This window comes from Schistocerca americana, chromosome 3 (assembly GCF_021461395.2).
Source record: "Schistocerca americana isolate TAMUIC-IGC-003095 chromosome 3, iqSchAmer2.1, whole genome shotgun sequence".
Lineage (NCBI taxonomy): Eukaryota > Metazoa > Arthropoda > Insecta > Orthoptera > Acrididae > Schistocerca > Schistocerca americana.
This window is the reverse complement of record NC_060121.1, coordinates 778,617,689-778,643,101: the sequence shown is the minus strand read 5'-3', so window position 1 is coordinate 778,643,101 and position 25,413 is coordinate 778,617,689. Positions and strand designations below refer to the sequence as shown.

General features: G+C 39.1%; 1 protein-coding gene across 1 annotated transcript in view; it reads right to left on the bottom strand.

Moving 5' to 3' along the window:
* LOC124606397 (partitioning defective 3 homolog) overlaps nt 1–25,413 on the bottom strand; it is a 290,115-nt gene that overhangs the window by 89,982 nt on the left and 174,720 nt on the right. The window contains exons 9-12 of the mRNA XM_047138378.1: nt 22,118–22,309; nt 15,922–16,035; nt 11,384–11,486; nt 4,613–4,820 (exon numbers count right to left, since the gene is read on the bottom strand). Coding sequence (XP_046994334.1) covers nt 4,613–4,820; nt 11,384–11,486; nt 15,922–16,035; nt 22,118–22,309 — 617 coding nt within the window. The remainder of the gene's footprint in view (nt 1–4,612; nt 4,821–11,383; nt 11,487–15,921; nt 16,036–22,117; nt 22,310–25,413) is intronic.

The window sequence follows — 25,413 nt, the reverse complement described above, 5'->3', positions numbered from 1 at the left end:
CATCCTGGCACCCATGGCTGTTCCCTTTAACTGTTGGTATGTCTGGCCTTCAAAAGTGAAGAAGTTGTGGGTCAGAATGAAGCTGGCTAAGGTGATGAGGAAAGAGGTTTTAGGTAGGGTGGCAGGTGATCGGCGTGAAAGGAAATGCTCCATCGCAGCGAGGCCCTGGACGTGCGGAATATTTGTGTATAAGGAAGTGGCATCAATGGTTACAAGGATGGTTTCCGGGGGTAACACACTGTGTAAGGATTCCAGGCGTTCGAGAAAGTGGTTGGTGTCTTTGATGAAGGATGTGAGACTGCATGTAATGGGTTGAAGGTGTTGATCTACGTAGGCAGAGATACGTTCTGTGGGGGCTTGGTAACCAGCTACAATGGGGCGGCCGGGATGATTGGGTTTGTGGATTTTAGGAAGAAGGTAGAAGGTAGGGGTGCGGGGTGTCGGTAGGGTCAGGAGGTTGATGGAGTCAGGTGAAAGGTTTTGCAGGGGGCCTAAGGTTCTGAGGATTCTTTGAAGCTCCACCTGGACATTGGGAATGGGGTTACCTTGGCAAACTTTGTATGTGGTGTTGTCTGAAAGATGACGCAGTCCCTCAGCCACATACTCCCAACGATCAAGTACCACGGTCGTGGAACCCTTGTCCGCCGGAAGAATGACGATGGATCGGTCAGCCTTCAGATCACGGATAGCCTGGGCTTCAGCAGTTGTGATGTTGGGAGTAGGATTAAGGTTTTTTTAAGAAGGATTGGGATGCAAGGCTGGAAGTGAGAAATTCCTGGAAGGTTTGGAGAGGGTGATTTTGAGGAAGAGGAGGTGGGTCCCGCTGCGACGGAGGACGGAACTGTTCCAGGCAGGGTTCAATTTGGATGGTGTCTTGGGGAGTTGGATCATTAGGAGTAGGATTAGGATCATTTTTCTTCGTGGCAAAGTGATATTTCCAGCAGAGAGTACGAGTATAGGACAGTAAATCTTTGACGAGGGCTGTTTGGTTGAATCTGGGAGTAGGGCTGAAGGTGAGGCCTTTGGATAGGACAGAGGTTTCGGATTGGGAGAGAGGTTTGGAGGAAAGGTTAACTACTGAATTAGGGTGTTGTGGTTCCAGATTGTGTTGATTGGAATTTTGAGGTTTTGGAGGGAGTGGAGCTGGAAGTGGGAGATTGAGTAGATGGGAGAGACTGGGTTTGTGTGCAATGAGAGGAGGTTGAGGGATATGACTTCCTCAAATCCTGCCCTGAAATGAGATCCATCCTTCATGAAATCCTCCCCACTCCACCAAGAGTGTCTTTCCGCCGTCCACCTAACCTTCGTAACCTGTTAGTTTATCCCTATGAAATCCCCAAACCACCTTCCCTACCCTCTGCCTCCTATCCGTGTAACCGCCCCTGGTGTAAAACATGTCCCATGCACCCTCCTACCACCACCTACTCCAGTCCTGTAACCCGGAAGGTGTACACGATCAAAGGCAGAGCCACATGTGAAAGCACCCACGTGATTTACCAACTGACCTGCCTAAACTGTGATGCATTCTATGTGGGAATGACCAGCAACAAACTGTCCATTCGCATGAATGGACACAGGCAGACAGTGTTTGTTGGTAATGAGGATCACCCTGTGGCTAAACATGCCTTGGTGCACGGCCAGCACATCTTGGCACAGTGTTACACCGGCCGGGTTACCTGGATACTTCCCACCAACACCAACCCATCCGAACTCCGGAGATGGGAACTTGCTCTTCAATATATCCTCTCCTCCTGTTACCCACCAGGCCTCAATCTCCGCTAATTTCAAGTTGCCGCCACTCACACCTCACCTGTCATTCAACATCATCTTTGCCTCTGTACTTCCGCCTCGACTGATATCTCTGCCCAAACTCGTTGTCTTTAAATATGTCTGCTTGTGTGTGTGTGTGTGTGTGTGTGTGTGTGTGTGTGTGTGTGTGTGTGTGTGTGTGTGTGTGTGTGTGTGTGTGCGCGCGCGCGACTGTATACCCGTCCTTTTTTCCCCCCTAAGGTAAGTCTTTCCGCTCCCGGGATTGGAATGACTCCTTACCCTCTCCCTTAAAACCCACTTCCTTTCGTCTTTCTCTCTCTCTCCTTCCCTCTTTCCTGACGAGGCAACAGTTTGTTGCGAAAGCTTGAATTTTGTGTGTATGTATGTGTCTGTTTGTGTTTCTATCGACCTGCCAGCACTTTCGTATGGTAAGTCACATCATCTTTGTTTTTAAATATATTTTTCCCGCGTGGAATGTTTCCCTCATATATATATATATAAAAGGTCTATATAACACAAACAAAAGTGAGGACAATATTATAGAAAAAGATGAGGGAGCAGGTGAAGATGACATAGGATCCTGTGAAAACAAGTTGACAGAGCACTGAAAGACTGAAGTGATCAATGTCCCTGGGCTAGAGGACATCTCCTCAGAATTACTGACATCTTTCTGAAAGTCAGCCATGATGAAACTCTTCCACCTATTGTATTAATCCAAATTTCAAACAAGACACATGCTATTATTTATAAAGGAATGGAAAAACTAGTAGAAGCAGACTTCAGGGAAGATCAGTGAGTTCCAGAAGGATTTAGGTACACAAGAGGCAATATTGACACTAAGACTTATCCTAGAACAGGTTGTAGAGAAAGGAAACTACACTGATAGTGCTTGTGGATTTAGAGAAACCTTCTGACAGTTTTGAATGGAGTTCACTCTTCAAAATTTTGAATGGAGTTCACTCTTCAAAATTTTGAATGGAGTTCACTCTTCAAAATTTTGAATGGAGTTCACTCTTCAAAATTTTGAATGGAGTTCACTCTTCAAAATTTTGAATGGAGTTCACTCTTCAAAATTTTGAATGGAGTTCACTCTTCAAAATTTTGAATGGAGTTCACTCTTCAAAATTTTGAATGGAGTTCACTCTTCAAAATTTTGAATGGAGTTCACTCTTCAAAATTTTGAATGGAGTTCACTCTTCAAAATTTTGAATGGAGTTCACTCTTCAAAATTTTGAATGGAGTTCACTCTTCAAAATTTTGAATGGAGTTCACTCTTCAAAATTTTGAATGGAGTTCACTCTTCAAAATTTTGAATGGAGTTCACTCTTCAAAATTTTGAATGGAGTTCACTCTTCAAAATTTTGAATGGAGTTCACTCTTCAAAATTTTGAATGGAGTTCACTCTTCAAAATTTTGAATGGAGTTCACTCTTCAAAATTTTGAATGGAGTTCACTCTTCAAAATTTTGAATGGAGTTCACTCTTCAAAATTTTGAATGGAGTTCACTCTTCAAAATTTTGAATGGAGTTCACTCTTCAAAATTTTGAATGGAGTTCACTCTTCAAAATTTTGAATGGAGTTCACTCTTCAAAATTTTGAATGGAGTTCACTCTTCAAAATTTTGAATGGAGTTCACTCTTCAAAATTTTGAATGGAGTTCACTCTTCAAAATTTTGAATGGAGTTCACTCTTCAAAATTTTGAAGGTAGTAAAGATAAAACACAGAGAGTGAAGGGTTATTTACAACATGCACAGAAATCAGGCTGCAGCAATAAGAGTCAAAGGACATGAGAGTGAAGCCCTAGTTGAGAAGGGTGTGACCCAGGATTGTAGCCCATCCCTTAAGTCATCAGTCTCCATATGACAAAGCTCTGAATGTAACCAAGCAGAAATTTGGAAAGGTAATTAAAATTTGGGGAGAAGATAAAAAAGTTTGCTGATAACTCTGCAGCTGTGTCAAAGACTGAAGGTCTTGCAAGAGCTGTTTCATGGAATGGATGGTGTCTTGAACACAGATTAATAAGATGAACATCAATAAAAGTAAAACAAGGGTAATGGAGCAAATTTGAATTAAGTCAGACAATTAAGTAAGAGGGAATTAAAAATATGAAATGAGAATAAGCACTTGTGAAAAAAAAGAGGAATTTGTCAACATCTAATATGAATTTAAGCGTTAGTGCTATAACCCTGTACACAACACCAGGATATGCGCTATGGCATCAGGCCCCTGGTGCGGTACACTTCAAATAGGCCAACAATGGTAGCTGCACAGGCCAGCCACCATAGGTCACTTGTGGTGGGTCACAAAACTAGTGTGCACAGTGTGACATCCACTCCACCACCTACTGGAGAGCCCTCTCTATATAAAGACAACACAGTCAGCACTCCTCCTCCTCCGACTGTGTTCTACTGCTTACTGTACTGTTTCTAAGTTTGTCATTTACTTGAGTCTGAGTCAACAAGCTTTGTTCTTAGTAGCCACATTAATGGTTGTGTTATGAAGCCATTCCTGGAGGTACCTGAGATCTTGAAAGTGAAACATGGATAAAAAGAAATTCAGGCATGAAGAGAATTGATGATTTTGAAATATAGCACTACAAATGCTTAAGATTAAATGGGTAGATTGAATTTCAAATGAGATACTGAATCAAACTGTGAGAAAAGGAAATTTTTGCCACAAATTTACTAAAAGAAAGTCTTGGTTGATATATCACATCCTGAGGCATCAAGGAATTGTCAATTTGGCAATAGAAGTAACCGTGACCACCACCACCACCACCACCACCACCACCACCACCAACAACAAATACTTTTTTTTAGGATGCAGTATATGTGCACTCACCTAAGAGTCTCCATGGCATCAGAATTTGACTGATTGAGCAAAGATATTCCATTAACGTTAAGCAACTGATCATTGGTGCGCAATCTACCATCACGAGAAGCTGCTCCACCATGTAGCACACTCTTTACAAAGATGCCTAGGTCTGTGGATCCGGACTGTCCATGAGCGTTTCCATGACTTGCTGTTGTCTTGCCCTTCACACTCACACCTGTTAATATCAAAGCACTTCATGAAGTGACAAACACCAGATTTGGCAAAAATAGTTTCAACTCAATTTAAAGCTTACTGTGATGATAATCAGGGTGAAAAACAACAGACAGAGAGAGAGAGAGAGAGAGAGAGAGAGAGAGAGAGAGAGAGAGAGAGAGAGAGTTGAGGCCACCCACTTGTAGATGATTTAAGGGTTGCACAAAGTACACAACCTCAGATATTTTACAAATCCATAGTTTCAAATTTTCACTCTTATTCTCGATCTTGCAACTGATCCAGTACTCAATTCACTTGAATTACTCTCCTCAATTTAACCTTATCTGCATCAGACAGGTGGGCTCTGTTGTTTTGGCACATCTTTCCTGACATAATTCTACCATGTGCTCACATTCAACCTTGCCTTGCCATTTTATATGCTATCCTGTCGTCTTTGTTCCCTATCACACATTCCCCTTTTCTCATTTCTTTTTCTCTCACATTCTAATAACATACTCATACCAGACACAATTATCAAAGACCGAGCGAGTTGGCACAGTGGTTAGACACTGGACTCTCACTCCGGAGGATGACAGTTCAATCCTACGTCCGGCCATCCTGATTTAGGTTTTCCGTGATTTCCCTAAATCACTCCAGGCAAATGCCGGGATGGTTCCTTTGAAAGGGCACGGCCAACTTCCTTCCCCGTCCTTCCCTAACCCGATGAGACCAATGACCTCGCTGTCTGGTCTCCTTCCCCCAAACAGCCCAACCCCAACAACTGTGAAAACAGCAGAACACATTTACAACTTGTTTATAGCAAATAGCTGAACCATTATTGTACAAAGATTTATATTATGCAATTCCAAACAGCTTAATGGCAATACACAACAGTGTTTGTGGCTAATAACAAGGCTGAATTTAGAATTAACATTCTGCAAAATTCAAAGTACTAAAAATAAAAATAAGTTCTGCAAAGATGTGTATTTGAGATCAGAGTTCAGAACTGAGTTTTATATTCTGGCCCCAGTCCATACCAAGTTGACGAAAATCGCAAGTTTGGAAACAAACTGCACTGATTTAAAAAACAAAGTAAAAGCTACCATATTAGCCATTATATTCATAATTTATCACTATATTTTCACTCAGGGATGTAAATTCCACTGAAGTATAATGTTCATATTAAATGGGATTCTGTATTAACACTGCATAAACAGCAAAGTTATGTAAATGTTTATGTTTGTAGCATGAAACTGAACAGCAGCTCAGTATTCTAAGATGAAGGGCAGTAGCACTTTCCTGCCAGTACACATATATAAAGTAATCTAGAAGTAATTCAATTGACTATCAGACTCAGCAGATTTGCACTTCTTAATTTTTAAGTATATTTCACAGAAGTTGCATACAGCGACTGATTCTGCCTGTTTATGTACGTACGAGGGTTGGAATTTTAATAGTAGCAACTATTTATTTACAACTTGTACAAAATAGATGTATGTTTCAAGGTTTTACTGTCTTTCAGAGTGGTCACTGGCACTGTGTATAACCCATTGCCAGTGATGTGGAAGTTGCAGGATAACCTTACCAGTGGCAGTTGTGTTTATTGTTTGAGGGGAGCAGTCTATGGCCTAACAAATCTCTGTAACAGTTTTGAAGTGAATCCCACAAAGTGCTTCCTTTAATTTAGGAATCAAGTTGAGGTCACAAGGGCTGCAGTCCAGGGAGCGTAGTGGATGATACAGCACTTTCCAGCCCCACTGATAGAACAAGCCAGTCAACTTGTGATATATGTGCCTGAGCATTTTCCTGCAAAATGATGGGAGGGTTCAGCAGAAAATTTCACCGCTTCTTTCTTTAAGCTGGTTGCAAGCTGTTTTCCAAAAATGAACAGCATAGAGAAAGAAGTGGTGACACATTCTGCAGGACCTTCCCATCATTTTACAGGAAAATGCTCAGGTACGTATATCGTAAGTTTTGACTGCTTTGTTTGATAGAGGGGACTGGAAAATGCTGCACCACTCATCACAGTCCACAGAATTCAGCCCTTGTGACTTCAACCCCATTTCTAAATTGAAGGGAGAACTTCGTTGCATTCGCTTCTGAACTGTTACAGGTTTGTTGGGCAATAGACCACGCCACTTGAAATTATAACACAACTGCCACTGCTAAAGGTATCCTGTAACTTCCATATCACTGGCAGTGGGTTATGCACAATGCTGGTGACTACTCTGAAAGACCATAAAATTTTGAAACATATATCTGTTTTGTATAAGCTGCAAATAGATTGTTGTCACTATTGTACTTCTGACTCTCATACAACTTGATTCATCCTACATCGATGAAAGATTTCCTTCATAGCAGGATATACAGAGCTCGATGTTTAATTAACTATGTTTTTCTTTATGCTTAATTAATTAACTAATTAGCCCAAATAAGACTGAATTTTTATACAGGTATCATTTAACAATTCAAAACCAGTTCCATACTTAAAAATCAATTATTACTTGATTAATAGGGTATCATATATGTATGACTTCAGTCAGTCATATCAGTGGTAAGTTTAGCACATTTTATGTTATTTGTGACACACACAATGAAATTTATAACACTAGTTTTTGAGCACTAGCTCTTTTCCCTGTAATACTGTAACCCCCTCCCCAAGACACACACAAGCCCACTCCTGTTGTCATGGTAAGACTTATGTACAATGAAATTAATGACATTTCAAAGCTAATAGGAGTTAACAATAGATCAAAAACATATTTAAACAAACACTTTGTTTGATAAGTCGTCAAACACTTTACATGCAAACCAATATTTTACACACCTTGTCATGGTTTTTTATGCCAAAGTCTGCAGCTTGTTAGCCAGCAACCCAATGATCTATTCTGCCATATCTGGAGTCTTGATACTCTGTCTCAGAAGACCTCCCTTCAGACAGGCAACGTGTGCATTTGTTTGCAAGACAAATTACAATACAGTACTGAAATTGATCCAGTTTCTCATTTCCTTCCAGCCCAAGTGATAGCTAAGCAGTTTGTTTACCTACATCAATGCAATGCACTGTAAAAATGAAGTACCATTTTTTCCTTCTGATGGATGTCCTGTAGAGACTCACGTTTTCATCAGCCCCATCAACACCATCCATGTTTTCATTGTAAACATGAATCAGTTGAGATTGTTCAATAACTATGCTTTTCTTCTCACTAAGCAAAAATCATTTCACTGTGTGTAGTGGCTTTACAGGCGTAGATTTGGAAGCTGTTGTGACCACACCATTGTCATTCTGTATTGCAACTATAATATTGCTACATGTCACTTTTGAAATCAATGGTTCCCAGAGCAGATTTCTTCATTTTTTTACTGTTTGGCAAGGAGCATCTTGAGATCTGGTTTTCTCTAAGTGTCCCTGTTCCTTGGAAATAAGCAGGTAATAGGAGTGTTTCCCCAAACTCAGTAACATGTCAACCTGCTGAAGAATGATGCTTGCTCCTAACCGTAAGTGTTTGTAGTTCTGCAGTAGAGTAGTGTTTGAACCTAGGTAAGGCTCCATCCACACAATGTATCTAGTCCTAATAGTTCTAGTCCAAATTTTGCAGCTGTACTGAATTAGTTTTCCTGTATTGAATTGCTTGCACCCATATTTACCAAAATAAGGCACCCCTGTTTCACCGCCACCAAACTTTTTTCTTCATAGGGTGCATTCTTCTGGAACTGTGTGGTGAGCATGTCAAATAATTTCCTAACCTTAGCGTACCTGTCTGATTTATTTAGATTTTCATTGTCACTTAAGTGTAAGCTGAACATTATGAATTTAAATATATTGCAGGAAATAGCTGCAGCAATGAGATAATTATGGTAACTTGATCTTGTTTTCCAGTAGACATTCTGACTTGGCAGGGGTGCCTGTAGCCAGGGGCAATAGGAGGCCATGCCCAACACCTCCCCCCCCCCCTTTCCCAGCTCTCAGGGAAAAGAAAGAATGTAACAGGTGTTTTTCTTTCAAGTAAGAAAAGACAGATAGCTACTTTCCATAAAGAAGACATGTCAAGTTGCAGACAGTCACAATTAAAAGACACTCACACACAGCTTTCGACCAAAGTGTTTGTCAGTTAAAACACACACACACACACACACACACACACACACACACACACACACACACACACACACACACAAAACTAAACTAAGCACACCTCATGCACATATGATCGCCATTTCCATCATCTCGATGCTCGAGTTGTGTATTGTGTGTGTGTGTGTGTGTGTGTGTGTGTGTGTGTGTGTGTGTGTGTGTGTGTGTGTGGCCGAAAGCTATATGTGAGTGCCTGTCTGAACTGAAACCTGACATGTCCTCTTTATGATGAGCAGCAACTGGTCTTTTCCTACATTGTTGATATTCCTACCAGCAGTTTCCATTGTTTGATTTAAAAGTCTCTGTTACACAGGTTTTAAATGGAATATGAACGAACTTTTCTGTGGCTCCTTAAAAGTTACTATTCGTTTTCCAAAATATTAAAATATCCCATACCCCCAGTCTAGCCTCCCTGCAAACTGTTATATGGGCACCCTTGCGTGTCAGTACTTTAATGTAACTGCTAAGTAAAAGTATTACAATAAATGTACTCATTTCAATTGTGTTTGCAGCACATTGGTTTGTGAATGTAACAATGATGTCAATAATATCATCATCAAAAAATTGTTGGTAACATAATATTGTCGAGATTGTTCATTTGTGCACTCTGTAAGGTCACATTTATGTCAATTGTACATCTTCCTCTTTGTATTACCATTTTCATCCTGTCTGCCTTCCCCTGTCCCTACCTTTCCTCCTATTGCTGCCAGTCTTTCAGAATGTTCACTTTCAATAACCAGCTCTACTTCTGTTTCAGTTCTCAATTGACTTCCTAGTAAATTATATACATGTGCATTATTTTCATCCTCTGAATCCTGATGAGTCACATCATCACAAGCATTAATGGGAGGAAGAGCTGACTGCTGGCACCCACAATGATGTCATTGTATTCATCGTTTTCATGTACTCCCAAAATTTTGATTGAGACTGAAATCCCTACATAAAGGAAATAATAGTAATTATCTTTTGTTGTAAATGAACCCTCCTTTGTAACTGGCATACTACATATAGTACAGCAGTATATAACACTGAATGCTGTGGATCATAATATGATAAATTGTCTTGTTTTTAAAAGATGCGGATATAAAATAGTAGTTACAAATAAATGTAAGACATAGTGCACAAATCTTTCATACCCAATGTGATAGCATTCTGCCATTTTTCCACGCACAAGAACATTAATACAATTTTCTAGTCACAAATAAATATCAGCATTGCAAGACCCTAGTTGTCAACCACAATTCAAACTTCTAACAATAGCTTACAGCAGGTAACAGCTGCCAATCACACAATCTTATGTGTAGCATTCTACATGTAAGACATCAGTCTTATAGGAGTTAATTAATTAATTAATTAATTAATTAATTAATTAATTGATTAGAATTAGACATGTACTCACATCTTAAAATGTGAAGAGAAGCTGAAGACACTCAAATGGGACCAGCCCTATGATGTCAGGACCTTTTATTATTTCTGCACTCCATGAAGATGCTCAGTGAGGTTGCTGATGGGAGTAAGTCAACTGATATAAATCTAAATACATTGACTGGTGATGAATGTGTTCCACCAGCTACCACCTTTAACTAGCAGATATCATACTGTTTACTGCATCAAACACATCAACAGGTAAGATGATTAGGAGCCCTATGAATCTTTACATTTCAGGATGGTTAACTCTGAACATTACTTCTCATTTCTTTATTGTAGGCACCATGCTGTTTGCTAGTTACTAGTGGCAACAATCGGGAAGTAATTTATGTCAGTTGATTTCTATCGATTCAGCTACTCCCATCAACCTCTGCACTGAATGTCTGAGTGCATGAATAATATGCAGTACTTCTGCCATTTAATTATATTGTGGTTTGAAATACAGTGAGAGTAATGCATTAGTATCCTCTTAATTGAGTAGTATCTCTTACAATTAGACTGCAAATGCACAACGTGTCATTTTTGTTGACACTGTGGTAGATGGTGTAATTCTGTGCCTAACATTTTGTCTTCCAATGATACACACATCATCAGAAAATGTCTCAAAGCAGTCACAATCTCAAACACGTTAAACAGCTCAGCTTGGTCAGCTTGTTTGACACTAACTGCTGTCACTTTTTAAAGCTTCTGATGATGTCTCTAGCATTTGACATTGGAATACTTAATGTTAGGTAGGCACTGAGGAATGCCTTGGACCATGGCCTAATGGCCATAAAATATATACCAGCAAAACACAAATAGCAGTGGTGGAAGCCTGCATTCTATGATTACTATCTATCATGGTATTCTCCTCCGCACCCACTCTCCGCAATCTACATCTTATTTTCACATCAAAAGCGGTCTGTACTTTTATGTCACTGTGTTTATTGGAGATTCATTTGTAAACACTCTTATAAAATTCTATGTTTTGAACACACAAAAGCACAGTACTATCATTGTAAACAAAAAGGGCTATGTCATACCAAGGCCAGCCTTCTCTGTATCATGAACAGGAATATCAAAAGTCAGTATCTCTTTATGCTTCCATGGGAAAATGAGGCCATCATCATTTGCTTTCTCTGGTGGCTGCAAAAAGTGCAAAAAAAAAATTACTTCTTGAACCACAGTAGTAAATATAAAAAAATTTAAGTATCTATACAATACCATTTTAACTAAAATTGACAAATAATTGTTCATGAGCTACTACTAATCAGATTTTTGAGATTTATCTAATTTTATTACAGGTGACTGTAAAAATGTTGGCAAGACCTGTATTTCAGAATAAATCATTTTATGTGAGTTAAGTGTTTTGAGAATCATTTATTACCAAACTAATAGTTACTTTGAAACATGCTACATGGTGTATTAGATATTTGTTTACACAGTTTGGCAGTTTTAGTTTATGCAAATTGGAAGATCTTGCTAACTTATCTGAGAGTATTTTGTTTACTGCAGTGGTAGTATACCATGGAAAACACTGTCCAATGTGGTCATGCAAGAAATTTTAGGCGAGACATTACTGGTGCAGCATAATGCTGGACAATTATGAATTCAGAGTTATCAGGACTGTTGAACATTTGAGAGGACTGTCACAAAGAACCACACAGCTAATGTGACAACACTGATGTCAAAATTCCCACAGCACCTATAACAATCTGTTCCCGAAGGAAAAAATTAGCGAACTACTACTCAACTTCATTGGCATGAAACAAAATGATGCCAAGATGAAGCAAGATGAATCAATGGTAGTGAGAAGTAAGCTAATGACCCAGTATGTTTTTCAGCCCCAGCATGCATGGTTAACTTAAGTATTGCATGGCAAAATGATGAGTTCGTCATTATGTATCCATTCCATTAAAAAAATTACAGCCATGTTGAAAGTGGGCCAACTACATACCAAGTGCTTTTTTCCCCCCCCTATTTCAATAAGCACTTCTCCACAAACACCGATTTCTTATGTGAACTGTTATTTTATTTTATTTCTTTTAATAATATCATAACTGGACACACTAGGACATTAAATAAAAAACAACACAGTTTACACATTGTCAACACTCAATATGAACTAAAGCCCTCACCAAAGATTCACTATGCATGCACTACTGAACAGAAACAGAAAATCTTACAATGTAAGCAATAACATAGACTCAGGTAACAAACATTTTTATACACTACTATTTGCACAACATTTTTTTTTCATCCCATTCCTCTGATTTTTAATTGATATTTTATATCTTTTTACATACAACAGGTTGAAATATATGAAGATTAAACAGCCACATGCTTCCTGTAGAGTAGTAACTAATCTCCAAACAGTTTATCTTTCCCAAACTAGAGGAAATTGTTCATCAGATGTAATAAACTATACTACCAGATACTAGAAATTTATTTCTATGCACAATCTTGCTCAGTGCATTCATACATCCATTCATCCAACAAAGATGATGTGCAAAATAATCACACTAAACCTACTGCCTACAGTGTATTGCTACCTAAAAGAAAGGTTTGTTATGATGGTGTGCTTTTGAATTTTCAACCAAACTGATGATTCCATTTTTTGCAGAATGTTTTAATGACCAGACTGGTTGCAATGCAGATTGTGATCACATACAAAAGCACCACTTGCAGCGCCCTAAGAAGATGACTCTGTAAATTGGCAGAACATGTAGGGAACTTCAAAAAGTAGGTTACATATTATTATGGCAGGCCAAGTAATTTGTAATGAATGCTGCACTACACTTCAAAGTGACATAGTTGGGTGACACTATTTTTCAACACAGTCATCAAGCCTCTGTAAACAACTGTCTGAACATTTGAGAAATACTGTGTTAATGTCGTCGTTGTTAGAAAATCTCTTTCTCCGAAGTCCTTTCAGCTTGCCAGGAAGAAGGAAACCACAAGGTGTAAGATCTGGACTGTATGACAGAGGAGCAGCACCACCCATGTCTGTGCAGCCTTTGTCAAATAGTATGCGCGCCCTTTCACTTCAGCTGGCCATGACATGACATCTGATCCATATATTGCCAGAATTTCACAGTGACAGTGTGCAATTTAGACGTTTTGCCAATAAGAAACTTACTGCCCCATGTACTTCTGCTTCGTAGTATGTTTCCAACTGCTGTGAAATTTCATTCCCACACTGTGATGCACTGTAGAACACACATTCTCTCTGACAATGCACCACATGTAGCACAATGGTCTTTGCGCAGGGCAACATGTGTAACTTACTTTTTGAAGACTCTACTTCACAAAATTGAAATAATTAACTCTGCTGGACACAAAACACACATCATTCAACCACAATAAGAAATTACAGTATATATGAGTCAATAAAATACATATTTTAAAATCAGATTTCCAAATGGAAATTGGAAACTACTGATTATCTCCCACACGAGAAGGCACATAGTATGACAAAATGCTCCATACATTGTGGTTAGAGGGTGGAAACTCAGATTTCATTGGGGTCTGATGATAAATGAATGCCACTTTGTTGATGACATATGTTTCTTGGGAATAGAATACAAGGTGTCCATAATTAAAGTTCCAGTTTCAAAATGCTGTAGAAAGACAATCACTGCTCAGAATGACATCAAATGTGAATAGCATATTATTAATGTAGGGGGAAATGCGATGGGAAAATAGTAATTACCCATAATGGCACTGTACAGAAATGGAGATGGCTACAAATGACAGGTGAAATGGTTCAAATGGCTCTGAGCACTATGGGACTTAACATCTATGGTCATCAATCCCCTAGAGCTTAGAACTACTTAAACCTAACTAACCTAAGGACATCACACAACACCCAGTCATCACGAGGCAGAGAAAATCCTTGACCCCGCCGGGAATCGAACCCGGGCGCAGGAAACGAGAACGCTACCGCACAACCACGAGATGCGGACAATGACAGGTGAATTGCAATACGATGGCTATAGTTTGAGTTGCACATTACACCACCTGTATCACACAACACTGGATGGGAAAAATCTGTTTTTAGTTGTCCTGGGACCAAAAACCACATAAAAAGCAAAATGACATCAGTTCTGATTGTCATACAACTGGCACAAGACATTTTCAATATGCAGTCCACTGTTTCTGCCCCAAGTTGAAAATAAGAAACAGCATGTTCCACAATGCATTTGAGTGTCTTGGGGGTCACATTCAGAATGTGTTGCACAATGTGTGCCTTCAATTCAGCTATGTTTGTAACTGGAGCACTGAACACAACATCTTTCAGATAAACCCACAGCCAGAAGCCACGCCAGGTTAAGATCAGGTATTTTGGGTAGCTAGTCTGTAGGGAAACTACGGCTGGTAGTTTCTGAAATGCCTCTGCAGCAGCCACTTCACTGGCTGTGCAATGTGCGGAGAGGCACCATCTTGCATAAAAATGATCCTACCCACATATCCACACAGGGATTGGAATAATGTCGGTGCACAAAAGGCTGTGATGGTACATGTAACAAGACCCATAGGACTCACTTCCTTGAAAAAATACGGCCCTAAAATAAACGATGCCATCACCCTGCACCACATAATCACCTTTGCAGAAAGAAGTGGTAGTGGTTGATGTGTGTGTGGATTTTCCATTGCCCATATTCTGCAAGTCTGCATATTGGACATTTTCCCATCCATAGGAAGTTCCATGGCCATTCACTGTCCACTTCCATGTAAGCAAGAAATTTCAGAGTGGACGTTTGTTTTGCTCGCAAGTCGGTAGGAAGTAAATCCTGAACGTGGCTGATTGCGTATGGGTAGTAATGCAAGATATTTTGTAGGATTTTATACACCGTGCTTGCTGGCATGTCCAACATTCGGGAAATTCCCCATGCACTGCATGTTTGCAGACCATTGCTCAACCTCCTCTGGAATGTTGAGGCTACATCTTCAACAGGTGTCTGATCAACTGCTCTCCCCACCCCCCCCCCCCACCCCCCTCACACATTCCACTTTAAAAGAACCTATCTTTTTGACTTTTGTAATCATTTTCACCAAATCCTTAGCAGACATTGGACCAATGCCTTTTTTCGTACTCTTGAGTGTCTGGAACTTCTGCAGGGTTACTGGCACACAGTCACAGTTCTTGTGAAAGAGGTTTACCAGCAGTGCTTGATCCTTCACAGAGGTAGCTATGCTGGGCATCTCTGATGCAAACTGAGGAACAGCCATGCACCATGCATGTGCTGGTGGTACACAATCTGACACTTACAGCGCCCTCTGTTGGTAAAAATAAAACATTATTTCTGAGCAGTGGTTCTCTTACTACAGCATTTTGAAACTAGAACTTTAATTGTGGGCAACCTGTAGAAGAAGGAAAGAAAGAAACATTACTAAGATATCAAGTTCAGTACTGCTTGATGGGAACACTACTGTGACACAAAAACAATTTACTGAATGTTAGCAGCCAGTTCTAGAGTAAGAAAAAGAACTTGTGCCGTTTGAAGCATTTTCCATGCCCCTGAAGGTAAAATGTTCAAGCACACTTCAACACTGAGTTTTTGCCACCCACACAACACACCTGCTGGGTGGCTGCTGGGGTTGCTGTTGCCACCACCAGGTCGCACTCCCCGTTGTCCCGCCCTGAGCCTGTCTGCGTCCGCCCTTGCACTGCTGCTGCTGATCGCTCCTCCACCTGCCAGGACCAACACAGTACCATACTGTAAAGCCACCAACCAGCATCACCAAGCATGTACCATTTCCCAGATGATGTGTGTTTTCCACTACTCATATGAACAAAAACAGTTTTCATGTACATTGTTTTTCTTGTGAAACGATTTCAAACAGGGACAGGCTGTGTGTACAGTTCTGAGGTAAAGATATAAACAAAGTCAATCACATAAAATTTTGCAAGTCTCTGTGTTTTTACCCACCAGTATTTAAATGTGAAACCTACAACACATTTTTCTTAAATATTTCATTACTTAACATTTTTTTATTAAATATACTGATAATATATAATAGCACTAGCATAACCCAGCGTCTACTGTTGAAGGAAGGGAAAAAAATTTTTCCAGTGGTCACAAGATATAGCACAAATCATCTTAGGGCCAAATAGGAAATATTATTCCACATTTTAATTACACAAATAACTTTCCCCAGCATGAAAAATGTTTTGTTAAAAAGCAGAATCCAGGTACTAACATCATCAATTTTACTAAAGTGCAAGAATAACAGTAAAGATATTGTGTTAAGTGTTACTTTGGACATTTGAGTCTTTTACATTCAACAAAAATTCATTTAAAAGCAAAATTTCAATTAATGCTATTGACATATGTAATGCATATATCCCCAGCTGTAGAATGTAAGTGTTGCTCTCTTAGCCATCCACAAAACAACACATTTTGAATGGTTACAGGGGAAGGTAACTTCCAACAATGTTATCGATTGGGAAGAATGTGATCCACATTAGGTACAAATAAACTGTAAAACAAATTTATTTTCTATTACCATTAATATACCACCACTGAATGCTACCATATTAATAGCTGTTCGCAAAAATTTCAAAATAAGCTTGTGGTTTAATATCTTTTTTATTGTAAGTGGGTGAACACTATCACATCATTATTAGAACACAGATGTACATAAAACATCTCTTTCATATACGTGTATCTACTGTGTTAAATTCCACCCTTTATGGTCAAATATCAAGTGAAGCAATTACAGGTATTTTATCCAAAAAAATCAAGTATGACAAACGAAAAATGGGGGAACAAAACAGACATATATAGCTTTTGTAGCAGAAATTACCCTGCATGTGTGTCAAATGGCATAATTTGGCCTCATATGCTGGTTCTCTAAATTTCTGCAATAGTGTTTCATGAAAAGGGCAACACTGTCTTCCTTCCAAGGATACCCATTTGAGTTCACAAGGCATCTCTGTAATACTTGCAGGCTGATTGAATCTACCATTAACAAATCTAGCAACCAACCTCTGAATTGCTTCAGTGTCTTCCTTTAAGCTGAACAGGTAGGGTTGCCAAACACTCTTAACAGTACTCAAGAATGTGTTGCACAAGCATTCTATACGCCATCTCCTTTATGAATGAGCCACACTTTCCCAAAATTTTCCCAATGAAACTGCCTTCCTTATACTAACCTGATGTGCACATTCCATCTTATACTGCTTTGCAGTGTGATGCCCAAATATTTAATTGATGTGACTGTGTCAAGCACCACACTAATAATGCTATATTCAAATGTTATGATTGTTTTTCCTCCTCATCTGCAGTAACTTACATTTTTCTACATTTAAAGCAAGCTGCCATTCATCACACCAACAAGAAATTCTGTCTAAGTCATCTCGTATCCTCTCACAGTCACTCAACACCACCACCTTCCTGTACACCACAACATTGTCAGCAAACAGCTGTAAACTGCTGCTCCCCTGTCTGCCAGATCATTATCCTGATGATATCCTTGTCTCTAATGAATACTCATATTTGAGGGCAACATACTGGGTTTTATTACTTAGAAAGTCTTCCAGCCCTTCACGCACTTGGGAACCAAATGGACTTTCAACAACAGTCAACAGTGTGGCACTGTGTCAAATACCTTCCGGATATCTAGGAATACAGAATCTGCCTGTTGCCATCCATCCAAGGTTTGTGGGATATCATGTAAGAAAAGGGAAAGCTGAGTTTCACATGAACAATGCTTTCTAAATCTGTGTTTATTTATGGACAGAAGCTTTTTTATCTCAAGGAATTTTATTGTATTCCAACTCAGTATGTGTTCAAGAATTCTGCAGCAAACCAAGTTTAAGATATTGGTCTGTAATTTTGCAGGTCAGTTCATTTACCCTTCTTACATACAGAAGCCACCTGGGCTTTTTTCAGCTGTTTGGGACTTTTCACTGGGTGAGAAATTCACAATAAATACTTGCTAAGTATGCTTTCTACATAAAGAGCGAATGCCACAGAGGACTCTCTGGAAAACCGAAATGGCATTCCATCTGGAGCTGGTGACTTATTTGTTTTGGACTCTTTCAGTTGCTTCTCTATTGCAGGGATGCGTATTACTATGCCCTGTATGACAGTCGAATAATGGTTTGTTTGTATGATCCTTCTAGGGGAATGGTTTCTTAACTGTCAAATTTAAAACTTCAGCTTTGCTTTTGCTGTCTTTTATTGCCACCCCAGATTGGTTGACGAAAGACAAGATAGAAGCCTTCAGTCTGTTAATGATTTTATGTATGACCAGAATTTTCTCAGTTTATTGGCAAGATCTTTCACTAAGGTATGACAGTGGAAGTAGCTGCATGCTTACAGATGCATGAATTTCTACTAACTTTTGCCTGTCTACATTTATGCATTTTAACTGAGAGTGCAACAATCTGTTTCCTCACCATTCGTGAATTTGATTATTAAGCCACAGAGTGTCTTTTCCATCTTTAATCCACTTACTTGGCATATAAATCTCAAGAGCACAATTTACAATCAGTTTAAGCTTTGCTTATGTTTCATCTATGTCTGTCATATAGGAACTAAATGATGTCCATTCATTGTTCAAGTGGGACGCTAAGGACTGCTTATCTGCTTTTTCTAATGAATTATCTATCCTAGCCTTCTTGATGGACTTATTTACTTTAGTCACCATCATTGCTATGATTCTCTCATGATCACAAATCCCTGCCTATAATGACACTGTCAATAAGGTCAGGCCTGTTTGCAGCTAAAAGGTCTAAATATTTCAGAAGTGTAGATTTTCTAAGTACTCTGACTGACTGACTGACTGACTGACTGACTGACTGACTGACTGACTGACTGACTGACTGACTGACTGACTGACTGACTGACTGACTGACTGACTGACTGACTGACTGACTGACTGACTGACTGACTGACTGACTGACTGACTGACTGACTGACTGACTGACTGACTGACTGACTGACTGACTGACTGACTGACTGACTGACTGACTGACTGACTGACTGACTGACTGACTGACTGACTGACTGACTGACTGACTGACTGACTGACTGACTGACTGACTGACTGACTGACTGACTGACTGACTGACTGACTGACTGACTGACTGACTGACTGACTGTTACAAATGCTGTGAATCCATAGACGTCCCAGTCTCCATTCACTAGATTAAAGCCATTGCATGCATCACTAAATACTTCTGGACTTCCTACTTCGGGATTCAGTGAGCTCTTAGTTCCAAGAATAATTTGAAAGTGACTACTCTTCTGGAGAACAGTAAATTCTGGAACTTTGTTACAAACGCTTTGGCAATTTACTGTTAAAATTTCAGTAGCTGAAGTGCCTTTACTTTGTACGTGATCTGATTAGGCTATCTACATTTCAACAGGCAAGCAATCAGGCGACCTCAAACTACCACATAACTAAAAACACCACATGTGTACTCCGTGAGTGCACTGCTACCCCAGTAGTGCTTCCTTTGCTTAGTGCACCCTGACCTATGAAGAAGAGTCCCATAACTCTCCACCCGATAAGGCAGGTCCACAAATCTGCACCCATGATTGTCACAGATCAACAGAGCCTCCGAGACCTTCCAATTGGCTTTAAACCGAAGGACCCCAGACGACTCTGGGTACGATGCTGCAAATTATGAACTCTGCTTGAATCCTGTGAGCAAGCTAGCAGTCTTCACCACTTCCACCACCTGCCTGTAGGTACTGAGGATGAGTAACAGCTTACAGACTGTTGCACCCTTTACCCTCAATAGCTGGAGACAGGGCCATGTCCACATCTCACCTCCCCCCCCCCCCCCCCCCAAAGCAGACACACTGAATGCACATTTGCATGACAAAGGAACTTTGCCAATGTACCCAGGAGTATCATATCCATCATTGCAACAAATCAAGACCTACAAAAAATTAGTATATGACAGTTTTAAAGAAATAATTACACAGTTGGCCTAAAGGAATTACTTCACAACAACATATTTAAAGCAAGTGTGTGACAAAATCTGTACTATTGTGATTTTTAAGGGTACACTCTATGAGATGGAACAAAATTAAAGTACTGGACCCATGGAAACTGTTGTTTGGACAAGAATTCCCTGTAGTACCACTGATTGAAATTTTTCATTAATTATCTACTTGAGAATAAACTGAAGAAATAGTCGAAACTCCACTTTTTGTGTTTCACCTTTTGTCTAAGATTGTGAGTCAATGATAAGAATGACTGCAGCCTCTCTCATGATGGCCAAGAGGATATTTGAAGTACATATAGACATGTTTCTCAGTGTAGTTTATTTATTTATTTCATCATTCCTGTCCTCCCGTGGAATATTGCTCTTCTGTCAGACCAAAAGCAAGTAGACAACATGCCATAATAAAATAATAAGCAGTATACCTATGCCTAGCAAGCATTCTTCCAATAATTTACAACACAACTGGTATCAAGCAGACTGGCTATAGTGAACTGCAGAAGCTACATTAGAAAGAGTTATATAGTACTGGCAAGAGAAAAAGACAGTATGAAAAGCAAAAGTTATTTTTTCATGCACAGGTAACTATGATATAATACCACACTAAGAATATACCAAGTTTGTGTAATTAAAGAACAATGACACAAATAAAGCAAAACCAATGTCTCTTGGCTATGATTAAGTAAACAAAGCTCTATAAGTTGACAGTCTTACTTTCCTCACTGGCTACATCTTTCCCAACAACTACTTGTATATATTGTTAAGCAGTGTATGTGCTTAGCATATATAACATGCAGAATCAATGCCTGATTTTTACAGTGCAGTGCAGAGAGAAATTGTGTGTGTGTGTGTGTGTGTGTGTGTGTGTGTGTGTGTGTGTGTGTGTGTGTGTGTGGGGGGGGGGGGGGGGGGGGGGGGGGGGGTTGTTATGCCCTCTTTTTTAAATACAGTAACTTATATTAGACTAATGCCTAGTGTGGAGAACAATATTAGTTTTCACGAGAGAACTCATTTTCCAAATGGTGTTATGTTTTATTCAGGACAAAATTATTTGAAATAAAGTGTTTTTTTTTTCAGATAAAAAACAGCCTCAAGCAGCAAAAGGCTTCCTTCAAGAAATTTAATGGTGCTGTAGACTTAAGTGTAAGAAAGACTTCTTACGTACTTTTCAATTGTACAAATAGAAGTAAGAGTAGTGGCAACGGGACCATTTGTAGAAGTAATCATTTCCTTAATAAAATGTATCCCATAAAAATCCTCAAGAACTAATGCACCACAATTTGCTGAATTAGTCTGGTAAATATTTCACTGATTTTTAGATATGAAATACTGCGATTAGTGGAGTGTCAAACATACCTAAAATTGTTTTGAATAACTCCCATATCATTGCGTATCTGTTAGAATGGCTGATATGCAACATAGAAATGAAACTACTTTCTGAAAACTCCAGATGTGTGGCAATCTGTGCACAAATGAAATCACGTACATGCTCACAACATAATTTTTCAAAGTCACTGTAGATAATATAGTAAAGGTCTCAACAGAGAAAGTAATAGTACTTCAAATGGGATAACAATGCTGTTTAATGAATTAAGCTTATAGCAGCTGTTTCTAGAGGATTACTAACATATGTAATTTCATTACAGTATTATGTCATTATCATTCCTTCGCAATGTGACAAAAGCTCTTTTTTACAGTCATTATAGTAAGAATTTAGTTCCGAGTGCTGGAGATTAATGAATAAAAGATATTTTTTAGCAGTGAGCATTATTTATTCCTGTTATGAAATTCTCCCAGCGAATATAGTACGTACAATCTGACGTGGGAGAGCAGGGCTGGGAGCCGCATCCTCTTGGCGTGAGACGACAATGCGGACCTTACTGCCAGGAGCAGCATCACGCAGTACAGCAACTGCCTCTGCCTGCGTCTTCCCTGTCATTTCAACACCATTCACTTCCAGTAGGCGGTCACCTGGGCGCAAGCGACCATCCTCCACAGCAGCACCCTGCCATACACACCATCAAAATCAAATAAAGTGCTCACACCATAACTGTTCTGTGGATTTGATGCCATGTTCTATGCAAGGTTTCAACACACATCAGTTCTCTACTGTGTGGGACTCATTTTTCTAATGTTAGTCACAAGCAAAGAGGTAATCAGAAAAGATGATTGGTGCAGTTAAAAAAATTTGCACCCATTCAATGCCACTGAATAAATTGTTAAGTTCAGCAGTAACTGTTGTAGTGTATAATAGCACAGTTTATCCTTGAAGTCAATGAAGTATTTCTGCATTATTAATACTAACAACAACATTCTGTATGTCCCTTAAACACAGTTCTTCAGTTTCTCTCTCTCTGTAATTATGCCTCAGGCCATTCCTATTTCACATCTTTCCACTTTTAAAGTAAATCAACAAACTTGCTAGCTGAATTTTTCTACTAGTCACCTATACATTGAAGCATCTCTCTCTATTCAGCAGAGAGACACCCCACACCACCACCATTTTTACCAAACCCTTCTACTCTGGAACAATGCACACGTGTAAGTTCACACCGAGTTATAAATGAGAGAATACCACATATAACTAGATTAATCACTTAATTTCTCAGAAACATAAGAATGGAGACTGCTGCCCACATGGCACATAAATCACCATGCTTCATTGCATTTAATGCTATGATTCTGAGATTCTTTCAGTTCAACAAATTTTGTCTGTGTCAGTGTTATAATGATCTGCCTCTACTGCTTGTGTGTGTTTCCATTCATAACTAAGACTCAGTCAGACTTTCCTGTTGCGAAACCTGTAACTTTTTATGACTGACCACTTATTTTTAAATTATATGGAAAGAGTTCAAGAAATCTCTTCAACTATGTGCTGTGAAATATTACTACTACTTACTGGTGCACAGTGAATATCTTATCTATAAATGAGCAAATAAATCTATTAGCTAAACTAAACATGCAAGCATCAGAGATTCCACTGGAGAAATTGTTCCAGCCCCACAACTTCAAACAAGTTTTGCATAAGAACAAAAATTATGTTATGACAAAAAGAAAAATATTAAAAGCTATTTATTTGATTACGGCTTTAAGATGTACAGATTGTCATAATAATATAATTCTTTCCATAACAATTCAGTCATCATATACAGGCATTATTAGTAACTCTACAATCGAAATTTGTAGCAAAAATCAATGCTGTTGCTCAGTCTAAGCATGAGCAATTCATGAAATCTCTCATTCACTGGCCCCCTTTCATGTTGGACACTTTTACTTTTTACAGTTTGAAGCACATCACTGTAACCCTGTTTCCTTCCCAACACAAAAACTTATCCCTGCCCACCTCTATTTATTTCCTTTGGAACATTAATCTTAAGTTCTATTCAAGACATTTGTTGTTTTCTCAAGTTTCTGCCCATTACACCATTGCTATTTATGACTAAGTAACAACAATTTTTTCCACAGAATTAAATGTGTTTCACAGCAGTATTGTTATAAAACGAACAAACACACTGTGTCCCAAGAGTAAGGGTCAATATTCAGGGATATGACAGGAATATTTATTTGAAGCAATAAACATCATACAGACATATGCCCTATCCCAAATGGGTTCTGAGATAGAACACATTTAACGTACATTGTTATTTACAAAACATCAACTGAAAAATACATACTTTTAACATTCACTTCACACTTCAGTAGGTTTAAAGTTCACAACAAATGTTTATACATCCCACCATCAACTTCAGTGCATTTGTGTAATCATTTTTTTGTCCAACTTGAGACTTCATACGACCCGAGAAACAAAACTCTAATTATATAAGGTCTGGCAATCTTGGTGGCCAGTTAACCGGCACTACCAGGGCAATCTAGAGATTAGAGTAAATGCAGTTGAGATGTTCCCTCACCATGGTACAATGTGACAGGGGCTCTGTCATGCTGCAATACACTGCAGACCATACAACAAAAGGAACATCCTCAGTGTGTTCAACAAACGAATTTTCCAGAAAATCCAAGTAATTGTGTCCCATCATTTACTCTACTAAAATGACTGTCCCTATCGAAATGTTACCGATCATGCTGCTCCCAGCACTGATCGAAAACACCTATCAATGATTATTATATGTGGTGTTGTTTCCATTCCTGTAAATGTGGCTTCAGCAGTGAACAGTATTAATGGCAGCACATGACGACTGTCATTTGATGGGGGGCAAAATTCAAGTCGTGTAACATTGTTGTCAATGTAAAGATGTCAACATGTTTCATATGAAATGGATAAAATGTTCAGCAGAAAAATTGGAACTTGGAAGAAAACCAGTTTCACACAGTGTGCTGAAAACTCCAGTAAACACACTAGGATCAGGGGTTTGATGTGTGTGAAAGCACTGATGGTAGTCTTCAACAGCAGAAGGGGGCACAACCACTACAGAAGCTGTAAACATACACCATCTCTGCATGATCTTCGAATTGTAAATGTGTGGCATATAAAAACGCAGCCAACTGATATTTATCTCTGATACACTCTCAAACCTTCGCACCTGCAACACGCCATGGACAGCTGCAAGTTTAAAGGGCTAGTTCATGGCAGGAAGACATCCCAAGCAGAGGGATTGAAAACAAAGAGGAAGGTTGGGCCAGAATAAAATGTCAAAGAAACTAGGTGGGTAAGACACACAGGTGCGTACCATTAGCCCAAAATTAAATGTACTTTAAATGTGTTCTATCTCTGAAACCATTCAGAATAGGACATTCATAAACATGAACCTTTTTGCTTCACTTGAGCATTATTGTATTACTGTCATAACACAAACACAAACACAAACACACACAGAGAGAGAGAGAGAGAGAGAGAGAGAGAGAGAGAGAGAGAGAGAGAGAGAGAGAGAGAGAGGTCATCAAAATCTCCTTATCACAAAGGACACACAAGCTAAAAAAAAATAAAAGTAATAATAAACACATATTAAGGATGACAGTTAAAAGGGTATGGGATATGTACCAAATAAAACAAGGTGTTGAAAAACATATGGAAAATAGTGAATTTTTGGGATGTGTATGAGAAGAATGCAAAAAAGAGAAAAGGACAATCATTATGAGAAGCAAAACTTTTGC